The sequence below is a fragment of the Megalobrama amblycephala genome, linkage group LG8 (genome assembly GCF_018812025.1).
Source record: "Megalobrama amblycephala isolate DHTTF-2021 linkage group LG8, ASM1881202v1, whole genome shotgun sequence".
Lineage (NCBI taxonomy): Eukaryota > Metazoa > Chordata > Actinopteri > Cypriniformes > Xenocyprididae > Megalobrama > Megalobrama amblycephala.
The window spans coordinates 25412247-25437832 of NC_063051.1; the positions used below are offsets into that span (position 1 = coordinate 25412247).

The window sequence follows — 25586 nt, forward strand, 5'->3', positions numbered from 1 at the left end:
AAGCTGCATTTATTTGATCAAAAATACAGAAAAATCTGTAATATTGTGAAATATTATTAAAATTTTTAAAATAACTGTTTTCTATGTGAATATATTTTAAAATATAATTTATCATAATAAATAAAATGGTTTGTTCCTGTCCTTGATTCTGATTGGTCAATAGCTGTGTTTTATTCATGATAAAACACGACTATGACCACTTCACCCAACGGTTCTGTGTATCACTACACAAGACCCTTAGCAACCACTCTTAGCAAAGTAAAGTGTATGTTCTCAATTGATATTGTTAATTGAAGCTTACTGTATTATGTAGAAGAGTATTGTGAGAAAAAGATTGAGTGAGCGAGTTTATTACTTGCATTCAGATTTAGCATTTTCCTTCAGGTCAGTCCTATGTTCATAATAAAAAATCTGTTTAAATGTCTTATGTATTATCTTGTTCTTTTAACAGTTAAGGGGTTTTCCCGTGACTGACAGCACTAGTCAAAGCATTTGTCAGTTGCATCTTGTTCCGTTTTCAAAACAATTCAGTCTTTTCAATGTAAAAATCTTCGCTACTGACCGACACAGTCTTTGCCGCCATCTAATGGCGTGAAAATGTAACTTCTGTTGCTGTTCACGGGTCAGGGACTATTTTTTCTAGTGGAAGGAAGGCTTTTAGAAAAAGTTTACTTCATGAAAGTTGCATTGATACATATTTTTGGCTTTAATATTTATATTGTGTGGTAACCGTTTTATAAAAGAAATAAGGTACTCGAGGCTAGTGCTGTATCGTGAATAAGTCACGACTTCATGTTAGTTAATGCATGAGACCAAAAACATACTGATCTGTTGAATGGCTTATGAATCACCAGAAGTACTAGTAGATTTAAAAAATGGCTGCAAGTGATTTATTTGGTGCTGAATGCACCAAGATTTTTGACTCCAACATCATGTGAAATAATTGCATTAACTTCTTCAGAACATTGTGATTGCTTTGACTGAAACTCTTTGACAACAGACTCATGAAGTCAGAGCATCCTAACCTTGAACATGATCGAACCTTTACAGTCACATAGTATCACTACAGAACTCCTTAAGCCACTAAATTGCCGGAGCTCTTCTGCCGTCATTTTGACCTGTTCACATGACATCTAAACGAACAATTGCTGTTAAATTACGGCAAAGGCTGATTATGGAACATATACTTCCGAGCTTCTAATGCCCTTGAAGTCAGACAGGAAGTGGAGCTCAAGGAGATGAAGTGAATGACAGTACTTATGAGCAGTTAGAGATATTATTATCTCATAAATTTTTCACCACTGGCCGAGAGGCAGATGAATGATGATCTAGGTCATTTAAAAAAATTGCTGCATCGTGTTCTCCGTCATTGCTAAGAATAGAACACCTATAAATTGTCGAACATCATTAAAAATATATAATGCATGCATCACACCTCACAGGAAATGACTGCATTTACATTACAGATCTAATTAGAAATCAGATCCATAAAGTAATGGCCTCCTTCTAGACTCTACATGGATGAATTGGGCTTCTGAGCTGGATTTTGTAAGGCCTTTGTGTGATTTTGCACCCCAAATTAAATTAAACATGTTGAATTGAGTTATAAAATCAAGCAAAACATTTTTTTTCCAATCTGCTAAAGGCCTTGAAGCTCCAATGTAGCATGTCACCATATTTAAAATACACCATGTTACATCAGAGAAGTTTAAAAGGGTTTGTTTTTCGCATTAATCCAGCATGAGGTTTTCCACATGATCTGTCAGTTTAGCAGCATGTGCGTGCTTATAATTTGAGGGTGGCGGTAATTACTTTAGAGGTAGAAGAGAGTCATAATGCGAGGACCGTGATGCCTTGGACTCTCTCCCTAAATTCCTGCCGCAGATGTTGTTGTACAACACTCAGAGGTACACAAGACAGACACATTTGATATTAGAAGCTGTTTCTGGACGTGATGAAACTGTGTTTGTGAAGCCACTCAGTGTTTAGCATGCCGATGCGATGGAAAGAAGTCATTTCATTACAGATTCTTCCCCATGCACATGTAGACACAGGTGGCAGAAGGTCAGATCTCACAAGATTGTTGCAAATAACTCTAATTATTTTATACCAGTTTTCATCTATAGAGTCTGAGCTGCAAGTGTTTAGTCATGTCATTATAATTTTATATAACCTTTAATTTATGTAAATGCATTCTCTGTATGGCTTTTAGCATCTCCAGCACGATTTGCAGTTTTCTCATGTTGCCGGTGTGTAGTAAACGGATGTTCAGTTTGTTAGTAGGATGCTGATACACATTGTTATGTTTGATTTTGGGGCAAAATATGACTGTATCCTTTAAAAGTTTGTGGTCGGTAAGAATTTGTAATGTTTTTGAAAGTCTCTTCTGCTCACTAAGGCTGCATTCAGTTGATTAAAAATACAGTAAAAACAGTAATATTGAGAGAAAGAATTTGAATGTTTTCTATTTTAATATATTTTAAAATGTAATTTATTCCCATCATGTAAAGCTGAATTTTCAGCATCATTCCTTCAGTCTTTAGTCACATGATCCTACCGAAATCATTGTAATATGCTGATTTTCTGCTCAAGAAAAATTTCTGATTATTATCAGTGTTGAAAACAGTGAAACCGTGATAAATTTCAGGCCCAAATTTTTTTTTTTAATTAAATCTTTTGTAGCATTATGAATGCATTCACTGTTACTTTTGATCAATTTATTGCATCCTTGCTGTATAAAAGTATTAATTTCTTTAAAAAAAATCTTACTGATTTCATACTTTTGCAAGGTAGTGTACAGGTGCTGGTCATATAATTAGAATATCATGAAAAAGTTCATTTTTTTATTGTAAATTTATTTTTAAAAATGAAACTTTCATATATTCTAGATTCCCTACATGTAAAGTAAAACATTTCAAAAGTTTTTTTTGTTTTTTTTAATTTTGATGATTAGAGCATACAGCTCATGAAAGTCCAAAATCCAGTATCTCAAAATATTAAAATATTTCCTAAGATCAATAAAAAAATGGATTTTCAAAACAGAAAAGTTCAAGTTCTTTAAAGTATGTTCATTTGTACACTCAATACTTGGTCGGCAGCACATATTACAGCAAATGACTTGCTCCTAGCACAAATTACAGCATCAGTGAAGTGTGGCATGGAAGTGATCAGCCTGTGGCACTGCTGAGGCACTACTGAGCCTTCAGATCATCTGTATATTGTTGGATCGACTGTTTCTCATCTTTCTCTTGAAAATATCCCATAGATTCAGGGGTCAGGCATGTTGGCTGGCCAATAAAACACAGTAATATCATGGTCAGCAAACCACTTGGAAGTGGTTTTTGCACTGTGGGCAGGTGCTAAAGTCCTGCTGGAAAAGGAAATCAGCATCTCCATAAAGCTTGTCAGCAGATGGAAGCATAAAGTGCTCCAAAATCTCCTGGAAGATGGCTGCATTGACTTTGCACTTGATAAAACACAATGGACCAACACCAGCAGTCGTCACGGCCCCCCAAATCATTACTAACTTCAGAAACTTCCCACTAGACTTCAAGCAGCTTGGATTCTGTGCCTCTCCAGTCTTCCTTCAGACTCTGGGACCATGATTTCAACATGAAATGCAAAATTTACTTTTATCTGAAAAGAGGACTTTTGACCACTGTTCACTGTCCAGTTCTTTTTCTCCTTAGCCCAGGTAAGATGCTTCTGACATTGTTTCTGTTTCAGAAGTGGCTTGGTAGTCCTTTTCCTGAAGATGTCTGAGTGTGGTGACTCTTGATGCGTTGACTCCGGCTTCATTTGACTCATTGTGAAGCTCTCCCAAGTGTTTGAATCGGCTTTACTTGACAGTATTCTCAAGCTTGTGGTCATCCCTATTGCTTGTGCACCTTTGCCTACCCAATTTCTTCCTTCTAGTCAACTTTGCATTTAATATGCTTTGATACATCACTCTGTAAACAGCCACCACATTCAGTAATGACCTTCTGTCACTTACTCTCTTTGTGGAGGGTGTCAATGATTGTCTCCTGGACCATTGCCATGTCAGCAGTCTTCCCCATTAGTGTGGTTTCAAAGAACAAGAGATACCCGGAATTTATACTGTAGGAATGGTCATTTAACGAAACTCAAATGTAAATATTCTAATATTTTGAGATACTGGATTTTGGACTTTCATTAGCTGTACGCTCTAATCAACAAATTAAAAAAAAAAAAAACTTTTGAAATGTTTTATTTTACATGTAGGGAATCTAGTATAAATGAAAGTTTCATTTTTTTTTTTTAAATAATTTACAATAAAAAAATGAACTTTTTCATGATATTCTAATTATATGACCAGCACCTGTATATATGATTGTATGCATGTGCTGGAATTTTACTGGTAACGTACATTGTTTGCTTTTTTATACTTCATGTCCTTCTTAAGAATGACACATTATTAAAATAATGAAACATGCTTCTGAATTAATAACACTGTCTCACTCCATTGAACCTAAAGGACACAAGGAGAAAAGGACAAGTCTGTTAGCTGTAATAAATCACCGGAGGTGCAGAGCAGGATTTGATTCTTGTTGTGTCTTCTCTATAGTTACTGTCAGATCATATCATGTTTTGATCAGATGCTTAGGTTATATTTACCCTTCAGCTTAATCTCTGACTTAGATCTCGACAATGTAAGTGATGTTTAGATTATAGACCAAATTTGCCAAACCTTCACTATAGATTCAGTGTTCACTATCTGAGCGTCATCCAGCATTAGCAAGAAGGGCAGAATTAGTTTTAATAATTAATTAATATAATGTAATTTACTTGTTTATGGAATATCATGATTGAATTGCACTGATATTTATTACACATTATTAAGCTGTGCTGTATCCTGTAGAATTAAATTGCAGCCCAGTCTCTCTTTCTCTCCTTTTTATTGCTTGTTAAGTTCTCATGACACTCTCTTCATGGCTTTATGGTGGTACTTATTAAGATGTTGTCATTGATTTGTGACTATTTGTATCTGTGTGTTTCCGCAGGGATTGTCTGGGCGCCAGGGATCCGTACTGTGGTTGGGACCGGAAAGAGAAGCACTGTACGACGATTGAGGACAGTTCCAACATGAGCCAGTGGAGCCAAGACATCACAAAGTGCCCTGTAAGACACACTTTTTTAGCCAATATCTCACAGAAAAGAAAAATCAGAACTGACATCTCTTTAATATATCAGGTGTTTCTTCTGGACAGCAACCAGATTAGATTGTGTAAATCAGTGGTTATTAAACTTTTTTGGTGGCAGGATAGTTTTTGTAATACTTCTGTAATACAGCTCGTTACTTAGTTATGTTGACACTCTGTTCTATTGTATTCTGTTCTGTTCTTTTCTATACTGTTTTATTCTATACTCATATTATTTTCTGTTCTGTTCTATTCTATTCTATTCTATTCTATTCTATTCTATTCTAATGTTGGATTCTCTTCTGTTCTGTTGTATTATGTTTTATTCTGTTCTATACTGTTCTGTTCTATTCTGTATTCATTATTTTCTGTTTTGTTCTATCCTGTTCTGTTCTATACTACTGTTCTATTCTATCCTATTCTATTCTGTTATGTTTCAGTTCTATTCTATTCTAATATGATCTATTCTGTTCTGTATTCTGTTCTATTCTATACTCTTTTATTCTTTTCTGATCTATTCCATTCTCTTCTGTTCTGCTGTATTATGTTCTATTCTGTTCTGTTCTTTTCTATACTGTTCCATTCTATTCTGTATTCTGTTCTATTCTATACTCTTTTCTTATTTTCTGTTTTGTTCTATTCTGTTATGTTTTGGTTCTATTCTATACTCTTTTCTTATTTACTGTTTTGTTCTATTCTATTCTGTACTATTCTATCCTATTCTTTTCTATTCTGTTATGTTATGTTCTATTCTATTCTGTTCTGTTCTGTTCTGTTCTGTTCTGTTCTGTTCTGTTTCTATTCTATTCTATTCTATTCTATTCTATTCTATTCTATTCTACAAAGATTATATTTTCACCTCAGAGCTTCTGAAGTACAGATTCTGACTTTCTTTCTTTGAGTACACCAAAGAAGAATTAAATTTGTGATGAAGTGCTTGTTGGTTAACCCAGCTGATCCAGATGCTCCATCTGACAGTGTCAATTACACGCTGGTGTTCTGCACGATGACTGGCCAATGTCACTCCTGTTCCCTCTTGACACTTCATTAGGTCCATAATTAGACATCACAAATTTCCTATTATCTTTGATGGTTGATATCCTCAGAGGAGCAATAATAAACAAACCTCATTTTCTACAACACTATGGAAGCTTTGGCTTCATCCCAAGTTGTATACTTATACTATGCACTAAAAGTATTTTCTATCATGCAATACTCACTGTTTCCATAGTAACATATGACAGTTAGTGTGTGTTTTCCCAAACATTTGTAGAATGTCTGTTGGCTGCAGTGCAGAAATCATTCCTAGAGTTGCTTTTGGTGTCCTGCCAGGAGACCATCTATGGGAAAATCCGGATTCAACCAAAGCATTTTTTACTTTATGCACACAATAATAATCTTTTACATTGTAATCCATTTATTTTTAATATTTGGCATGTTTGTGTGCTGCTGCACATCCCCGTGTGTGTAATAAGCAGAGTGTACGAGCGTTGTGCACCCGCCTATAGGTGCATATTAAAATAACACGCTCTTTAAATAACAAACTTTAGACAAGGTTTCAGTTGGTCAATGGTGCAGTCGTTTTCAGTTGCCTCAAAATAGTAACGCGCCAACAATGCGCCTGAACACGCCTCATTTTCAGACCAGCACGCCCATGGGTGAACAGATGGGCACAAATTAATTTGCTATTTAAACAACATGGCACAGGTCTTGAAAATGATAACTGTGTCGGGCTGAAGCTAGCAAAAACACTTGCGGCGCTGTAGTGTCTTAAGAGCGTTTGCATTTAAATTTGTAGGAGCGGAACCTTACCCAAGATGGTGGCTTTGGCCATTGGTCACCATGGCAGGCTTGTAACCATGATGACGGAGGGGAAGGCACCAGCACATGTCAGTGTCGCACTCGGTCCTGTGATAACCCTCGACCCCAGTGTGGAGGGATGAAGTGTGTCGGAGCCAACATAGAGGTGGCCAACTGCTCCAGGTACATTTACAGTATTAACACATATCTTTTCCTTACAATGACCATGATAATGACCACGCTTAAAATGACAAAAGCCAAAAAATGATAAAACACAAAACCTCAGAATGCCGACTCATTATTGGCCGGCTCCTGCGTCAGCATCACATTCATTTGTTGTGCTGCTCACGTGAACAGCGTCGGCCAATACTAAGCCGGCGTTCTGACATAGCACACTGAAGTCGCACTGTCTTTACAATGTAAACTGCGTAGGAGAGTGACAGGGGAAGAGATGAAATTGTTGAATAAAGTCGTTATTTTTGTTTTGTTTTTACGCACAAAAAGTATTGTCGCTCAATAACATTAAGGTTGAACCACTGTAGTCACGTTGACTATTTTAACAATGTTTTTACTACTTTTCTGGACCTTGAATGTGGTAATTATGTTGCTTTCTACTGGGAATAAAAAAAAAACCTCTTGGATTTCATCAAAAATATCTTAATTTGTGTTCTGAAGATGAACGAAGGTCTTGCGAGTGTAGAACGACATGAGGGTGAGTAATAAATGATGGAAATTTGAGGCAAAGAGAAGTGATGGCAAAGAGTAGCCTATTGTTTTATTTTGTAAACTGTCCAAAGATAGTCTACACACAATACTCAAATGTATATCTCAAACTGACTCTTTGTCAAAATTGCAACAAATATAACATCATTGCAAGAACAAAATGATTGCAAATTAAATTGGATATACTGGAATCATCAAAAACGGAGTCACTCTGAGACGTGAATCATGAGCTGCTTGCGTGAGCACAGTGCGCTTCACTCTGAAACACGCTGCAACAAACTAAGATATATTCCTGTTTAAATAAATAATAGCCTTTGCACTGCGGTGTAATAAACACAGTAAGTTATATCGCGTTATAAATTTGTTTTCTGTTCGATTACAGCATTGGCTCAAAACACAACGTTAATGATCTTTTAGGTTCAAATACAAAATTGTGGCGGGACAGATTAGTCTGTGTATTTAATGGATAACACAGATTCATCAATGTAATTAAAACAGAAATAGACATTTGATATAGTGTGTAATAAAGCAGGATAATTAATCAATTTAAAATGGCTATTACTCACCTGCATTTTAACAGCCTTTACAGTTTAAACTTCTGATATATGGTTTTCTGAGTGCACACATCCGAAGCACGCACACAGAAAACTGGCTGCGAGTATTAAACTGATTTCTCTTACACATCTTATTGCACTTAAAGGCAGGGTAGGTAAAAAATGTATAAAAAACTTTTTTTTCAAAATTTGTTTAAACTTTATTTATATATCAATACATATTTAAAATGTAAGTACTCTGAAAAAGAAAGTATAAAAATCGAGTGTCTGTAGACCTCTCACGACTGTTTTAAAGACAGCTCATTATTTCCATTCACTCCACCCCCTCACTTCTGGGCGCCTTCCAAAGCCACGCCCCCAAAACGCATGAACGTGCGACTCCGACCACTGAGCTGGAAGACGCATTATTTACCTGAGACGAGCGGAGAGGAAGGAGCACAGTGCATGTAGTGACATCATGTCAGAATCACATGTAATAAAAATAACTTTATAATTATGAAGATAAACATAATTTAATTCACTAACGAGTTAATTATCTATACGGCAAAGCTAAAAACAGGTTGCATGATACACGTTTTTCCATTACCATCATTTACACTGTGATGAAGATGAATTTCGTGTAAGATTCATAACATATACGTTGTTCTACAGATAAACAGAGTAACATACACTCAAATATCAACTCACAACTGCATTGCAGACACAAAATAATAACACACACATACAACAAAGTGTGTACGACACGCACAGATACAAGATAAAGACATCAGTAAACATAGGTAGAGAATATAAAAACAAAACAAAGGCGAAAAAAAACGTGCAGGTAAACTTACAGGTGAACATGGTAAAAGAGTTAGACAGAGAGTAAATATAGTTCTAAGAAAAGTTCCTAGATGCGGAGTAACGTTAGGCCTACTATCTGTTAAACATGTATTTAGTTATCTAAAGCAAAATTATGCACAATTCAACACTATAGCTATCATCTTGTGCTAGGCCTATAGATTATTTATCGTCTCTACTACGGCTCGCTAAGTAATGTTATGTTAGCTATATTATGCAGCTACGTGTGCTAATGACACATGCTTCATGAAAAAATAAACAAAAAAATATGTATGATCAAAATACAAAAAGAAAGATTTACCTGTCCAGCAGAAATAAAGCCATCAAGGAGTCACTTTTCAGCCCCTTGAGTTCCCTCAGTTCTCGCCATCGCTGGAAAGCCACGCCGATATTAACTCGCGTTTTATTTCTTTGTTTATCCAAAGACTTTTTGTTCATTGCCTTTTCTTGTACTGTTACTGTCTTCCTTTTTTGCCTGGTTTGCCTTCACTAACTGCATAGGCCAGTACTGTGAATTTTGCTTGCTGTTTCTCTGCCATTGTTTTGGTATTCCTAGGATCCATGCCTCTTGAATTCCCCAAATCAAACGTGCGCACGCAAGTGGGCAGGTCATGTGTGGCAAAAGGGTGGTTGCCATGGTTGCGAGAGAGTGACAGCCGCCTAAGCCAATACTATGTTTCGTCCCGGATGGAAATAATGAGCTGTGTTTAATACAGATTAAACGGTCTAGAGTCACTCGATTTTTATACTCTTTTTATCAGAGTTCTTACATTTTAATTATGCATGTATATATATAGAAAGTTTAAACAAATTTGGAACAAAATTTCTTACCTACCCTGCCTTTAAACTGTCAAATACGTACAAGGTTATGTCAAAAACACACAAAGTTCACATAAACGCAGTCGGTTATGCCTGTGAACATAAACCGCAGGGAAAGAAATCGCATGTGTATATTAGATCTGTGTATTAAAGTGACAGCAGCATAATATAGTACCTACTGCTGCATATGCTGTTAATATGAACCAAACAACAAAAGAAAAATCACTAGCTGTTCTTGATTAAATAACTTCGTAGCTTTATTAAGAACGCATTTATTACTTGAATGCTGCTGTTAAATGCTCTGGCATGGCAGACTGTGTACAGCTCACTCAGGGGAGGAGCTAAGCTAATAGGGCAGATTCTGTTGCCATTCTTATGTAAGAGTAGGTGGAAATCTGGAACTGCTCATTTGGAGAGACTATTTATGATTTATGGAGATTATAAAAAAGGAGTTGGTGGATTTTTACCATTTTAGGCTGGTTATTTACACACACCGTGGACACACATCTGTGTTCAAACACCTTATAAAAGTGCATTCTGCATAATAGGTCCCCTTTAAAAGAAACTGAGGTACTGTCAAGCAACTGAAAAATGTAGTTGAAACTTACTAAAAAAAAAGTTAGTTGCGTCGTAACTTGTACTTGGCTACTCCCCAACACTGAGTCATATGGATATGGTGATGCATCTATGTGATTTTTCAAGTTCGACAGTCTCCTCTTATTCACTTTCATTGCACAGAGAAGAAAGAGTATGAGAGTCAGTAAATAATAGCAGAATTTTTTTGGATGAACTAGCCTTTTAAAATCTGGGTCTTCTCATATTGAATTGGCAGGTGTAAACAGTGTGGCTAGAGTGATATATGAGACCCAGAGCGATCAGCCTGAAGTCTTCAATCACAGCCAGTCAAAGTGTCAAAGCACATAAAAGTGTGATGCTTTTATTCCCTCTGATTCAGCTCTTCCATGAGAGAAAGGAACCACCCAACGCTAACAGCTGCAGAGAATGAGGCCTCGAGTTCATCAATCCCGAACACCGATACAGACGTGCCGCGTGTAACGTGCGGCTTTATTCATTAACTACAAGATGCTGACGCAGCAGTTCTCACGGAGCAGCTCCTTCTTTGCATGTCCCATTATCCTGCAGTCACTGAATGAATGTTCCTATTATTTCTTCACCTAGAGAGCTTGTTTAAACACACACATCACCAGGTCTGGGTGCAAGAAAGTAACAGGACGTAATGTTTCAGTATAACAAAAAAACAGCAGCTGTGGCAGGATCTTTCAGCTGTAGCAGGCCTATAATAAATGACATACAGTTTGAGTAATGAGCTGTTAATACATTTTTGTCAGAATTCTACTGTTAAGTTTAATAAAACTGATGTTACCTAACAGCTCTAAAGTTGTGATCACAATCCCGTGAAGTCATTATCAGGCCTTTAGAAGACGTCACTTGACTCCAGGTAGCTCCAGAGGGACTGTCCTTGCAGTGCAAAGATGTCCCTACCTTACTAGTGTCCCTACCTTACTCTTTATATTGGTTTAAACCTGTATTACTTTCATACAGGTTGAAAATGAGTGAGGTTTTGAACCCCATTTACTTTCATTGTATAGACAAAAACATTTCCACACAAGAAAGTGTCAATATTGTTAAGTAAAACAAAAGCCATTGAAAACGATTTCGTTAATTAAAATAAAGCTGAAATAAAATATAAATATTAGACCAAAAAAAAACTACATACTATACCATAATTACTAAACCTTAAACTTAAAATGAAAATATAAAAATAAAAGCTAATTCAAAATATTAAAGGGGCGGTATCACACACAGTTTCTGCCAATCTCATGTTAATCTTGAGTACATATAGAGTAGTATTGCATCCTTCATATCTCCGAAAAGTCTTTAGTTTTATCATATTTATAAAAGATAGGTACGCTGTACTGAGTCTTTTCGAAAAAAGCCGAGCTCCTGGAGGCGTGCCTGCCGTCAGTGCCGTGGGCAGAGCTAAAGAGTCACGAGCGTGCGCAGCTTTTGCGTAGAGATCGTCTGCAAGCTGTGACATCAAAATAAAAATGGAACAAAAACGTTCCTGTTGTTTACATTATATGCACTTGCGTGCCGATTGCCAACAAAACGGAGACATCTGATGCAGCTTTACTCACCACCCGCGATCTGCAAATCCATCGCCAAACTGGGACTTGTTTACAAAGCATTCATCACCGAAATCCCGGGAACAAACAAACATACATGTACAACTCCGTTGCTGCCCCAGAAAAACAAACTTCATCCACTGTCCCCTTTTCCTCACAACCAAAAACACACTCCTTTGGTGACAGGAGATGCGTGTCATTTCGGAGGCTGCGTCCTCTGGAGTTCGCATTTGAAGGCTGTATACGTCATCAAGGATGTCATATTTAAGAAAAGTAACCATAATAAAATTGACCGATATTCATTGTAAGGTGTAAAATACTGTAATTTCTTTCTTACTTTGCAATCTAATGGTTATTTTTCTTAAATGATACTTGGCTATCATCATACAATACAACAAAAATGGTCAAATACGGCTTCTTTAATGTAGTGCAGATTACCTGCTAACCGACAGGTACCCAGATTGTGTTATTGTGTGATATCCATGCTAACTCCTGCTTGTGTATGTTCAGGAATGGAGGCTGGACTCCCTGGTCATCCTGGGCCGAGTGCAGCACCAGTTGTGGCATTGGATTTGAGGTCCGTCAGCGGTCCTGCAACAACCCAGCACCCCGACATGGAGGACGCGTATGCGTAGGTCAGGCGCGAGAGGAGAGGTGAGACTAAAAGAAAAATGGGCTATAAGGCTGTGCTGTATTGTTTTGATTTGATATGATTTAATTTGCAACAAAAATGGCTGCTTCACACAGAACACGTTTTTGCTGTTAAAAATGTGAGACACAGGTCATTGGTTAAAAAAAGCGCAAAAAAAATTATTTTAACTTGAGCGCACATTTTTAGAAAGTTGTGTCATGCTTGAAACGCTACATAAGACACGAGACTCGAGTGCAACAGTTAATGACGTCCATCTAGCATGTTTACGTAGAAAAACAATGGAAAATTAGTGCAGTGGAATGGAAAAATGTGTTCTGTGTGAACGGCCCCTTAAGAGTCATTTATTTGAGAGTCGGACTACCCTGGTTGTACTGTAAGCTTTTGATTCACTAAAAAACTGACTTCAAATATTCAAGAATTGGTTGGAATGCACTGGCTGTGCTTTATGATTTTGATTCACTAAAACAAACTCTTGTGATTCTTTTTGTTGTCTAAAGTCTAGAACACACTACACAACATTTGCATTTTTTCCCCCAATTTGCAGTCTGGACAAGTCAATGCTACTGTAGTTACAGAAAGTCAGAGCCAGTCTGCAGATTTTGAGCAGTCTGAGTTAACAGATTTTGCAGAAAATCACATAGTTTATGATGGGCACAAACTCAGATTTTTTAACTTCAGAATTTGATTTCATCCATTTGGAAGATATCAAACATGGTTGATATTTTGAGTGATTTTAGAACATGTATAGACCTTATGTAGCCCTGCCCCTTTTCAGCGCTGCACTGCGCTTGTTGTGTTTTGTCTTGTGGTTTGTATTTCCACAGCATGAAGGTAAGATGTCCTGGATTTATGAATGAACCGCTTGTTTTAAAATCTTTCCGGTCTACTGACATTTGTTATGACATCCTCTTCAAACATTACAATACTCATGATAGCTTTCGTTAACTCCACAACAAGTAAATCCACTTCACCAGCTAATTACTCTTCAACAGCGATGCCATAAAAATATACAGAGCCACCACAAAACCAAATTCAAACACAAAATTCGAAAGATGGCTGCGCGTTTGTTTCTCTAGCACATACGTTCTATACAACACGTATTACGAGGCGCATGTTTCTGTGTGAGTTTGTGTTCCGAGCGACTTGAAAGTTTATTTGCTGTATGATGCCCAGTTTTTCTATGTAAGCATTTACAAAGTTGGCAAGTGAATGATGCCTAGTGTTTGAAAATCTATTCTGATTTTAAAAGTTGTGTAGTGTATTCCAGCCTTAACTTAAAAGAACCAACTCCATAAGCGTATACGTGAAAGATGGATGAATTATTCATTTTTGTGTGATTCAGACTGTGTAACGAAAAGAATCTGTGTCCTGTTCCGGTGTCCTGGGTCTCCTGGAGCGCTTGGTCCAAATGTAGCGTTGCCTGTGGTGGTGGAGTCCAATCCCGTGTTCGAACCTGCGAGAATGGCAACACGTGTCCTGGTTGCCCTCTGGTAGGGTCTTCGAGTGGTCATATGTGTTATGATAATCATCAAAAACCCTAATGTCAACAAAAAATCACATGAGAAATGAAAAGAGATTTATTTGAAAACTAGACTCTCATTAGCATCTATCGTGTGTGTTACTGCATCCAGGAGTATAAGGCATGTAATTTGGATGCGTGTGCCGAGGTGAGGCGTACCACGCCATGGACACCCTGGTACCCTGTTAATGTGACTCAAATGGGGGCGAGACAGGAGCAGAGGGTCAGATACACCTGCAGGGCTCTCCTCGCCGACCCTCACGACCTGCAGCTTGGCAAACGCAAGATAGAGACTCGCCTCTGTCCCACCACTGATGGAGCTGCTGTCTGTGAGACTGATGGTACATACACACACATAGCCTCAGACACATATACTCATATATACACATTCCTCTTATAAGGTTGGGCGGCATGAAATGGGGGTGACATCGATTTGCGATTTTTCTGATAAAAAGTTACATTTTGCTTTAAAATGTGTGTTAAAAAAGCCTCCATGTTTTGCTTGTTTGCAGGGCTGCACTTTGGCCCAAATTTTTTTGGCTATATATCAATATGACTATAAAATATTTATAATAGTATCATTATTACTACTAACTAAAAATATTAAGCAAAATAAGAAATAATACTATTATAATACTATAATAGCTATATAATACTATAATATTCAATTATAAAATACAAATTAGAGTATTTAAGAAAAATAATATAATAGTGGTAGTAAATTGAATTAGTAAATTAGTAAAATATTTAATTAGTAAATTTAGTAAATTACATTTTTATTTTTAGTAAAATTTTATTTTATTTTACAGTACCACTGTAAAATTACAATACTAATATTTATGGCTGTCTTAATTTCTTCATTTTCAAACGTTATCCCATCAAACTTTTATTTTGATGGAACACTCTTTCGTTGACAACCACCGGTCTATAAGGACTTATTATAAGTTTGGGAAGATGCACGTTAAAGCGACCCAAACTAAGAGCGGATGCAAAGTTTTTAGTGGAGCAGCACTCGCTGCAAATCGAGCCACTCTTAGACACTGAAAACTCTGTTTATTTAATTAAATCCCAGCATTTGCAATTTGATAATCACACTAAGCCATATCGCGATATCACTTCTATTTTGATTAGTCGTGCAGCCCAAAACTAACAGAAACACTTTTATGTTTGTAGGTCTAGTTGAGGACCTGTTGAGAATGGGTCGACCCGTTACACGAGTGCAAGGAGCTGCTTGGTCATCATGGGAAACGTGGTCTGCATGTTCCAAAGAGTGTTCTAAAGGCTTCCGCACACGCAAGCGCTCCTGTGCCACACCGGATGGCAAGAGCACGCCATTCGCCTGCAGCGGAGCGCCGGCCGAGTATCAGGACTGCAACTCTCAGCCATGCCCAGGTCAGATATTTTTCAGATACTTGTTTCCTCTGAAATATGTCACTCATGTCCTGTTAAGAAAGGGATAATGTACATCCAGCTGGTTGTTATCACAGAATAAACCCCGACAGGGTGATCAGGGTCTTGTATCACATTGAAGGGGATTATTTTTTGATAACTGTCTGGATGTCCATTATTTTGCTTTATTGAACGGCTACTTCCCACGTAAGTAAAGAATTGGATGAAAATTATTGATATTTGCTGAAATATTTTATTAGCTCATAAAACGCAAAGCTTCCATGAAGAAAACAGTTTCTAGCAAGCGATTGAACAACTAAACGAACATTTAAGGGACAAAGTACAGTCATACCACTTATTACACTGCTTTTCACCACACAAATAATTATGGGGACAAGAGAAATTGATTTGACATAAAACCTTTGAAATCTTACCAGTTTATTATCTTATAATCCATTACAGTGTACAAAACAATTGTCCTTGCAAGAAGATGAACACAGCAACAATATTGCAATACTATTAATACTGACGTTCTCCGATTTCATTTTCAATACAACTAATAAATTGAACAGAGACTCAAGAAAGCAGCAGCTGCATTTGTATGATAACAAGCGAGAGCGAGTCCACAGTGTTATACAAGAGAAATGAAAGATGGCTGGTATGTTATTCAGCGTTGCTATTGATGAAGGTTGTTATCGGAGAATACACCTCGGAATGTCGCGACTAACCAATCAGAATCAAGTATTCCAGAGAGCCTTGTAATAACTGGCTATAAAAGTCTTGCTGCAAGGACTAGTGTAATAACAGGTGTTGTTTATCAGTGAAGGGAGCGTGGTCGTGCTGGTCTTCCTGGTCTCAGTGCTCGACTTCCTGTGGCGGCGGTCACTACCAGCGCTCCCGTACCTGCTCTAACCCCGCCCCTGCTCATTCTGGAGATATCTGCATTGGTCTGCACACGGAGGAAGCTCTCTGTAACACACACGAGTGTGAAGGTGAGAAAACATTTAACACTGCTGCTCACAGCAATTTCTCTTAAAGGGTTAGTTCACCCAAAAATGAAAACTATCCCATAATTTACTCACCCTCAAGCCATCCTAGGTGTATATGACTTTTTTCATTCAGCCAAACACAATGGGAGATATATTAAAAAATTCCCTGGCTCTTCCAAGCTTTATAATTGGAGTGAATGGTACCCAAGATTTTGAAGCCCAAAAAAATGCATCCATCCATCATAAAAGTAATCCATACAGCTCCAGGAGGTTAATAAAGGCCTTCTTAAGTGAAGCGATGGGTATTTGTAAGAAAAATATACTATAAACTATAATCACTGGCTTTTAGCAATGGCCGTACATGAGTCTAGTTCCGGTGGAAGAGTGACCTCTTACCCGACGCATGACATATTTTGACGAACACTTAAGCGCAGTGGATAGACCACAACAACACACCGGTCACGAATTAGAAGTCTAAAATGAGAGTTTTTAAATAGAAATGTCAGAGGATTTCAATATAAGAGAAGAGGAGCTTGAGTTTGTTGCCCAGCCCTATTGTTTGAACCATGAGAGATGTCTACTCTCACCTAATCTTACTCTATGCTGGGAAAATAGTTTGCAAAGTTTTAAATATGGATATTTTTCTTACAAAAACCCATCGCTTCGCTTCAGAAGGCATTTATTAACCCCCTGGAGCTGTATGATTATTTTTATGATGAATGGATGCACTTTTTTTGGCTTCAAAATCCCATATAAATAGTATATTTTTTCATTTTAATATATCGTTTTTATCAACACTTGAATGTGGGTGTTTCATAAAAAAAAAATCATTTAAACAAAAAGCTGAGAAAATTGTGTTTTTGTCAAAGACTACATCCATATCGGATTCAGAACGATGATCAAAACATAGATGGAGTAGATCGAGCCCATCAACACCCCCAAAGCTTCAAAGTCGTTTCCTCTTCATGGGTTCAACATTTCACTCAGTAAAATTAGGCAGTTTTGATTTATATGCTGTTTAATGTTTGATGATCGCATTCACTTACATGAGCGTAAGCAATGCTTCTTTCGCTTGTTTCTGCCTCTTCTTCGTCTGTGTTTTGATCCGGAGATTCTGTACTTTTTCCGAAGATGCATAATAGCACCCCCTAATGTATAACAGTGAAAACATGGATTGCCGGAAAATTCTGTCAATGGCGGGGAAAGAGTTAAATACTCGTTATGATGGCATTCATGAAACCTAATGACAACACAATTGTGAAATGTGTGTTTTTTTTTTTTCTCACCTGTAACAGGTGGGTGGGGGGCGTGGTCAGAGTGGGCAGAGTGTAATGAGGAAGGGCAGCAGCTCCGCGTTCGTATATGTGAAATAAGCTCCTCTTGCCAAGGAAACTCCACAGATCAGAGAATGTGTCGGCCCAATGAGAGTGCAGGTTAGTTCCTTTCCCTCTTTTCCTTAGTTCATTTCTGGCATCTCAGACTACAGTAGTGTTTCACATTAACATCGTTTTCTTAATTCTAGTGCTGTCAAAGGGACAGAAGAAGAACTCAAACTGTGGAGGTAAATGCAGCTTACATCAAACAGCATTCAGGTTGGCTAATGACCGCCAGTAAATATTTTTTTTGTCTGTTTTGTCTCCTGCAGGGTTTTCTCTGTTCCACTTGGTGCTGACTGGCGCATGTTGTTTTTTGGGAGCCATTTTGCTGTCCATCCTGGTGTACGTGTACTGTCAGAGACTCCGCAAACCCCCTCAAGAATCCGCAGTTATTCATCCCAGCACCCCCAACCACCTACACTATAAAGAGAACAGCTGTGCACCCAAAAACGACTTGTACACACCCATGGAGTTTAAGGTATTTAAGAGCAGTCTTAAACATTTAAATGAACTTAAAAAGTTGTGAGAAAATGAGATGCACGTCAGATCTGTGTCATGTTCGGCAGCGGCAGCTCTTAAAGTCACAGCAGCCTAATAAACCAGTTGCTGTGATGTCTGTCATTAATGTTAATCAAAGAACAAAGGTAACAGAGGTTGCTGCAGAGGTTGAAGAGGTATACATATTAAGAGTATCTCAACGAAATGAGTACACCCCTCACATTATTGTAAATATTTTATTATATCTTTTCATGTGACAACACTGAAGAAATGACACTTTGCTACAATGTAAAGTAGTGAGTGTACAGCTTGTATAACAGTGTAAATTTGCTGTCCTCCCAAAATAACTCAACACACAGCCATTAATGTCTAAACCGCTGGCCAGTGAGTACACGCCTAAGTGAAAATGTCCAAATTGGGCCCAAAGTGTCAATATTTTGTGTAGCCACCATTATTTTCCAGCACTGCCTTAACCCTCTTGGGCATGGAGTTCACCAGAGCTTCACAGGTTGCCACTGAAGTCCTCTTCCACTCCATGATGACATCACGGAGCTGTTGAATGTTAAGAGACCTTGTGCTCCTCCACCATTCCGTAGTGTTTAGGTCTGGAGACATGCTTGGCCAGTCCATCACCTTTACCCTCAGCTTCTTTAGCAATGCAGTGGTTGTCTTGGAGGTGTGTTTGGGATCGTTATCATGTTGGAATACTGCCCTGTGGCCCAGTCTCCGAAGGAAGGGGATCATGCTCTGCTCATTCATGGTTCCCTCAATGAACTGTAGCTCCTGAACCAAATAAGTTCATCTTGGTCTCATCAGACCACAGGACATGGTTCTAGTAATCTATGTCTTTAGTCTGCTTGTCTTCAGCAAACTGTTTGCGGACTTTCTTGTGCATCATCTTTAGAAGAGGCTTCCTTCTGGGACGACAGCCATGCAGACCAATTTGATGCAGTGTGCGGCGTATGGTCTGAGCACTGACAGGCTGACCCCCCACCCCTTCAACCTCTGCAGCAATGCTGGCAGCACTCATATGTCTATTTCCCAAACAACCTCTGGATATGACGCTGAGCACGTGCAGTCAACTTCTTTGGTCGACCATGGCGAGGCCTGTTCTGAGTGGAACCTGGCCTGTTAACCGCTCTATGGTCTTGTCCACCATGCTGCAGCTCAGTTTTAGGGTCTTGTCAATCTTCTTATAGCCTACGCCATCTTTATGTAGAGCAACAATTCTTTTTTTCAGATCCTCAGAGAGTTCTTTGCCATGAGGTTCCATGTTGAACTTCCAGTGACCAGTATGAGAGAGTGAGAGCGATAACACCAAATTTAACACAACTGCTCTCCATTCACACCTGAGACCTTGTAACACTAACGAGTCACATGACACTGGGGAGAGAAAATGGCTAATTGGGCCCAATTTGGACATTTTCACTTAGGGGTGTTCTCACTTTTGTGGCCAGTGGTTTAGACATTAATGGCTGTGTGTTGAGTTATTTTGAGGGGACAGAAAATTTACACTGTTATACAAGCTGTACACTCACTACTTTACATTGTAGCAAAGTGTCATTTCTTCAGTGTTGTCACATGAAAGAACAATAAAATATTTACAAAAATGTGAGGGGTGTACTCACTTCTGTGAGATACTGTATATACAGTCAAACCAAAAATTATTCAGACTTTTTTTTATATATATTTTTGATATATTTTTCTAGTGGGTGCAGGATACTATAGTTCAATTATGTAAGTGAGGATAGCAAAATAAAATAAACTGTGACATATCAAACCCAAAAATGGTGGACTACCAGTAAAATTGATACAAATTTGGAACCAAAAATTATTCAGACACTTTGGAAAAAAAAAAATTCTGAATAAACTGTATTAATGAATGAAATGTTCAAGGTGTCTGAATAAATTTTGGTTTGACTGTATATATAATTGAATAGTATTAATGATCAAAGTTTGATTTTAAAAATATTATATTGTATTATATTTTATGTAATTGTATTTGTTATATACTATATTGTTTTATTATTTGTTCAATAAATAATTATGGTCTTCTGTTGTGTCCATTTACGATCTGTATCAGAAGCAGCTGAGAACCACGACTTTCCCTAATCTATCTCAGAGGAAATGGCTCTCATTCTATAAATCCGTCTTATCTATCATTCTTCATTTTCCGGTACCGTCTCTTCCCTCAGAGCGTTGACATCAGAGGACCGCTGCAGCATGATGCAAAACACACTGTGGCCTTTGAAATATTGAAGAGCTTTTCCGACATCTCGTGTATTCACTTTTTGTGCTTTCTCTCTGTTCCCCGCAGACTCTGAATAAGAACAACCTGCTTCCACCAGATGAAAGCTGCAACTTCTTCCCATCAGCTTTGCCGCAGACCAACGTCTACGCCACCACGTATTACCCATCTCCTCTGGGCAAGTATGACTTCCCTTCCATGGATTCACCCTGCAGCTACATGCACAGCTGATGCAAAAAGACACACACTCAAATACATATCATGCTTTCTTAGGGGCGCGTGACCACGGTTACACACCCTTATCCGTCCATGCAGTTGCATTGGAAAATGCATGGATCCGCAGAAAGGTCGAGCGCATAACCTGCATTTCAAAAGATGCAGGAAAACGCAAAGGATTGTTGTTCGGATAAAACGGGCCCATGTAGTTTTCTTGTAGCATTTCCTTTCCTAAATGTCATCTCAAACCGGAAGTCACGGGTTCAGTTGATCACATGTGTCGTAATAACTGCAGACTGACACTCACAAAGCATGCACACTTCTTAAAATGCAGAGGAGCAAGAGGAATTCTGGCATCTTTGCTTTTCATGTGAAGCTCAAAACTGAATTGTGACGTACTACTTTGTGTGCTGGCGTCTTCAGCTTTGTGTTGTTTTTCATAGTAGAAAAAATGCAACGCAAAACTCGTTTTGAGTCGATAAAGCATGAAGGGTTCCAGACAGCTGTGACGTCCCACAATAAGCCTGAACATCTGTTTCCCTTATTTTTTCCTGGTTTTTGTCCTTTCGGCTCCAGAACTCAAGCAGTGGATGGGAGATACAGTACATGGAATCAGGATTACTGGTGATGCGACTGGTTAATGTCACACCAGTCGAGTCGCTGAACTGAGCAGGAGCTGCATACAGTTACGGACTCATGAAAGAGGCTGTTATCTTCATCGTCTAATAAAGGACTTGAACTCATGGATATATGGCCGTCCACACACTGTTACACATATGTTCACCAGTATGAATATGTCTGTCAGGCACTTTTTAAAAGGAAAGTTCACCCAAATATGACAGTTCTGTCATCATTTACTCACCCTCATGTCTTTCCAAACATTGATGGCTTTTTTTAAGGCAAGACAACACAGGTGAATAGGGTAAAGAATGTAATTATATAATATAAATCAGAAAATACTGTCAACAGTATCCATATAATCTCCATATTTTTAGGAGTAAACTATAATATAAAACAGGTAAATGATATATGAACAAACCCTTCTGTAAAAACCTTCAGAATATATAGATAAAACAGGGAAGTTAGTTTTATGTAAGTGTTCAGTATATATGAAAAAGCTCATTTTAATAAGTATCTATTATAATTGAAATCTACACATGCAAATAGATAATGAAACAAACACTTAAAGGGTTAGTTCACCCAAAAATGAAATTTCTGTCATTAATTACTCACCCTTATGTCGTTCCAAACCTGCAAGACTTTCGCTCATCTTTGGAATATAAATGAAGATCTTTTTGATGAAATCTGAGAGCTTTCTGTCCCTCCATTGACAGCAACGCAACTACCACTTTGAAGCTTCAAAAAGTTAAAACTAATCCATATGAATTGAGTGGTTTAGTCCAAATTTTCTGAAGAGAAACGATCGCTTTACACACTGAACAGATTTAATTTAGGCTTTTATTCACATATAAACATTCATCAACTTCAGTTGTGGTAAACAGAAGCTCAAGCATATTTGCTTGATGTGGAAATCCAATGAGGTTCATTCTCATGTGTTACGCAGCACGTTTGAGCTTCCACAAGAACCAATGAGGTTTGTTCTCGAGCATCAAGCTGGTTCAGCTGAGCTTCTGTTCATCGAGTCTCTTCAGAAAATTTGGACTAAACCGCTCAATTCATATGGATTAGTTTTACAATCTCTTTATGAGCTTTTTGAAGCATCAAAGTGGTAGTTGTGTAGCTGTCAATAGAAGGATAGAAAGCTCTCAGATTTCATCAAAAAGATCTTTATTTGTGTTCTGAAGAAAGTCTCACAAGTCTGGAACGACATGAGGGTGAGTAATTAATGACAAAATTTTCATTTTTGGGTGAACTAACCCTTTAAATGTGCATTTTCAATGTTTTCTTTCCACAAATCTGATGCAAAATATCCCAAAATCTCACAATTGCATGAAAAAAACAATGGTTTTGCCAATAGTGTCTTGTCTGAAGTGGAAGATTTTTCATGCTGCTCTTTTCCATACAATGAAGTATTTAGTGGCCTGTCAAGCTCCCAAATGCACAAAACGCCACTATAAAAGCATTATAAAAGTAGTTAATATGACATGCACTATATTCTACATCTTCTGGATCCATACAGTAGATTTGTGTTGGCTGACTGAAAAAAAAAAAAAAAAAAAAAAAAAAGTATTTGCTAAAAGCTCTTAAATTTCATGCATACATATTCAAACTTCAAGATCAAGATGTGGCTCACACATTCTGCTAAACTTTTTTTTTTCTGTTCCACGGAGGAAAGAAAGTCATACTGCTTTTAAACAACATGAGGATGGGTAAATAAGGACAGAATGTTTAATTTTTGGTTAATTTTTCTTTTAAAATAAATTGTTACTGGAGCATGGCAGTATGAAAAAGCTCTGTGCGAGTGTTATTGAACCTAAAGGGATGTACATTTGTAAGTATGTATGTATATTTGTAGCTGGCATTATATATTTATACACAAATGATGATTCTTTTTGATGGAATCAGGTATTTTTTTTCCTTGCTATAACTCCACAGCGAACATAAGAAAATGAAAGAACACTTCTGTACACTAGAGTACTCAAATGGATACTGTCTTGTGTATGACAGTTTTTTTCTGTCCAGCAGTGTGTGTACGTTTAAATGAAAATATATGTTTTATGAAATATTTTGTTTAATCTTTACTATGAGCCCAGATGAACTTTAATGCAAAATACAAAAATGCATCTCGCTTGATGTTGAATATGGCATTACATTGTTTCTGATGATGAGAGGTGCGCGAGCAGAACCGGACATTTTTACGCTGATGTTGCATGGATGCTGCATTTTCTGAATGCAGACAGTTCTCTATGCAATAAAAAAGAAAATGAATTTACAACACATGATCACTGCCTTTATACACTGTGAACTTTTTCTATGTTTTTATATGTTGTACATTGTAAAAATAAATAAATATCCAGCTGGGTGTCAAAACAACACAATTTACTTTCTTCTGTCAAGACTTCTATCTATCTATCTATCTATCTATCTATCTATCTATCTATGTCATTCTATTTGTCCATCCGTCATTCCATCCATCCATCCATCCATTGGTATTATTATGAATAGCACACTGCATGATGTGACTTTTCATTGTAACATTATCACTTTCATATCTAAAGTTGTGTATTCTGTGAGGGATTGTACCAGCACAGGGAAAGGTTAATAATTCTGGTCATTAGCGGTACTGTAGAGTTGATTACAGAGCCTTCGTGTTCTCTGGTGTACGTAGTGTCCTCTAGCCTGAGCCTGCAGATGAGTATTTAAAGTCTTCACTTCAATCCATGTGATGAATGAAGTTTGTGGTTCTAACAGTGGGTAAGTGATATGGCTTTTTAATGAGCTGTTTGCTGTTTGGAGGTTTTCCTCTCTAATGGGAGGAAACCAACCATTACCCAGCAGCTGGAGAGAGTTATCAGAGCAGACGGGCCATTTGAACTGAGACCTATTGTGGCCTCCAGATACACCACTAATGAAAGCTGCTCAGAGGATAAACCTCCTGAACCAACACTCATGTGTGCAACAGAGAGCATTTATTTGTAAGTGGAAAAAAACATCACCATAAAATCAAAAGAAATGTTTCATTATGTAAACTAAACACATTTCACCCAAAATTTGTATTACCAAAATTCGTTAAGACAATTGACTTTTAAGTTGTTGTTTTTTTTAGCTTTTGACATGAAAACAAGAATGAATACCTGCCATTTCTTAATATCCGAGGGGTGAATATTGGACCTTTGGAGCAGTCAAGACGAGCATGTTATGTAGAAATCAGCTGAGGTCACGGATGTTTTGAAAATTGAACACAGCTGAGAAGTTTTGGAGCCACAGCCGTCAACTTGACATGCATGACATAAACACCATACTTGCACTAAGACGAAACTTCTCAAGAACATCATGCAGATTCTAAGAAATGCCAATTATATAATATAATACCAAAATATTTAGATTTCTACAGATGTTATACACTCACTCACACACCCATAATGCTTGCACGAGTAGAGAGATCTTTTAGAGGTTATGAAAGTCCCTGAAGGACACGTTCGGTGTGATTTCATCAGCGTGAGTGAGCAGACTGACAAAAACAGAGTAAAACACATTGCAGTGGGAATGAATGATCTCTGCACAAAGACTATTGACTTGAAGAGAATTGAAGAGACATAAAGACTCATTAACATTATTTACCTATTCATTTTGTTCTGTGATATGTAGTTTGATAAATAAGTAAACAGTAAAATAATGGTATTAATCTCCATTCAGAGTGCTTTATTAAAGGCAGGGTAGGTGATTTGCTTCAAAAACTTTTTTGTTATGCTGGCTGAAAGTCTCTTCACATACCGATAGCAATCACTAAGTGATCTAAATGTATTTATATAATCTGTGGAAGGCGTAGGACAATAAAAAGGTCATCCACCCAGTTGAAAAAAACAGTGTATGCTGGTTAGGTATGTTTTGAAGCTGGTTTATGCTGGTCCTTAGCTGGTCATGAGCTGGTTTATGCTGGTCAAGTGTTGGTCCTAAGCAACTAGCTCCAAAGACTAGAGTAACACAAGACGCGTCACTTGTATTATTATGAATGGGAGAAAGTGCAACGAGCAAT

The 25586-nt window shown here is 37.6% G+C and overlaps 1 protein-coding gene across 4 annotated transcripts in view; it reads left to right on the plus strand.

Moving 5' to 3' along the window:
• Positions 1-22210, plus strand: part of sema5bb (sema domain, seven thrombospondin repeats (type 1 and type 1-like), transmembrane domain (TM) and short cytoplasmic domain, (semaphorin) 5Bb) — an 80816-nt gene extending 58606 nt beyond the window's left edge. For all 4 annotated transcript variants that reach the window (XM_048200209.1, XM_048200210.1, XM_048200212.1 and 1 more), the window contains 11 exons: positions 5022-5139; positions 6958-7142; positions 12553-12696; positions 14037-14184; positions 14326-14554; positions 15387-15605; positions 16424-16594; positions 17887-18024; positions 18114-18152; positions 18237-18445; positions 20783-22210. In XM_048200209.1, the coding sequence (XP_048056166.1) occupies positions 5022-5139; positions 6958-7142; positions 12553-12696; positions 14037-14184; positions 14326-14554; positions 15387-15605; positions 16424-16594; positions 17887-18024; positions 18114-18152; positions 18237-18445; positions 20783-20944 (1762 nt within the window). In that variant the 3' untranslated portion in view covers positions 20945-22210. The remainder of the gene's footprint in view (positions 1-5021; positions 5140-6957; positions 7143-12552; positions 12697-14036; positions 14185-14325; positions 14555-15386; positions 15606-16423; positions 16595-17886; positions 18025-18113; positions 18153-18236; positions 18446-20782) is intronic.
• Positions 22211-25586: the final 3376 nt, after the last annotated feature.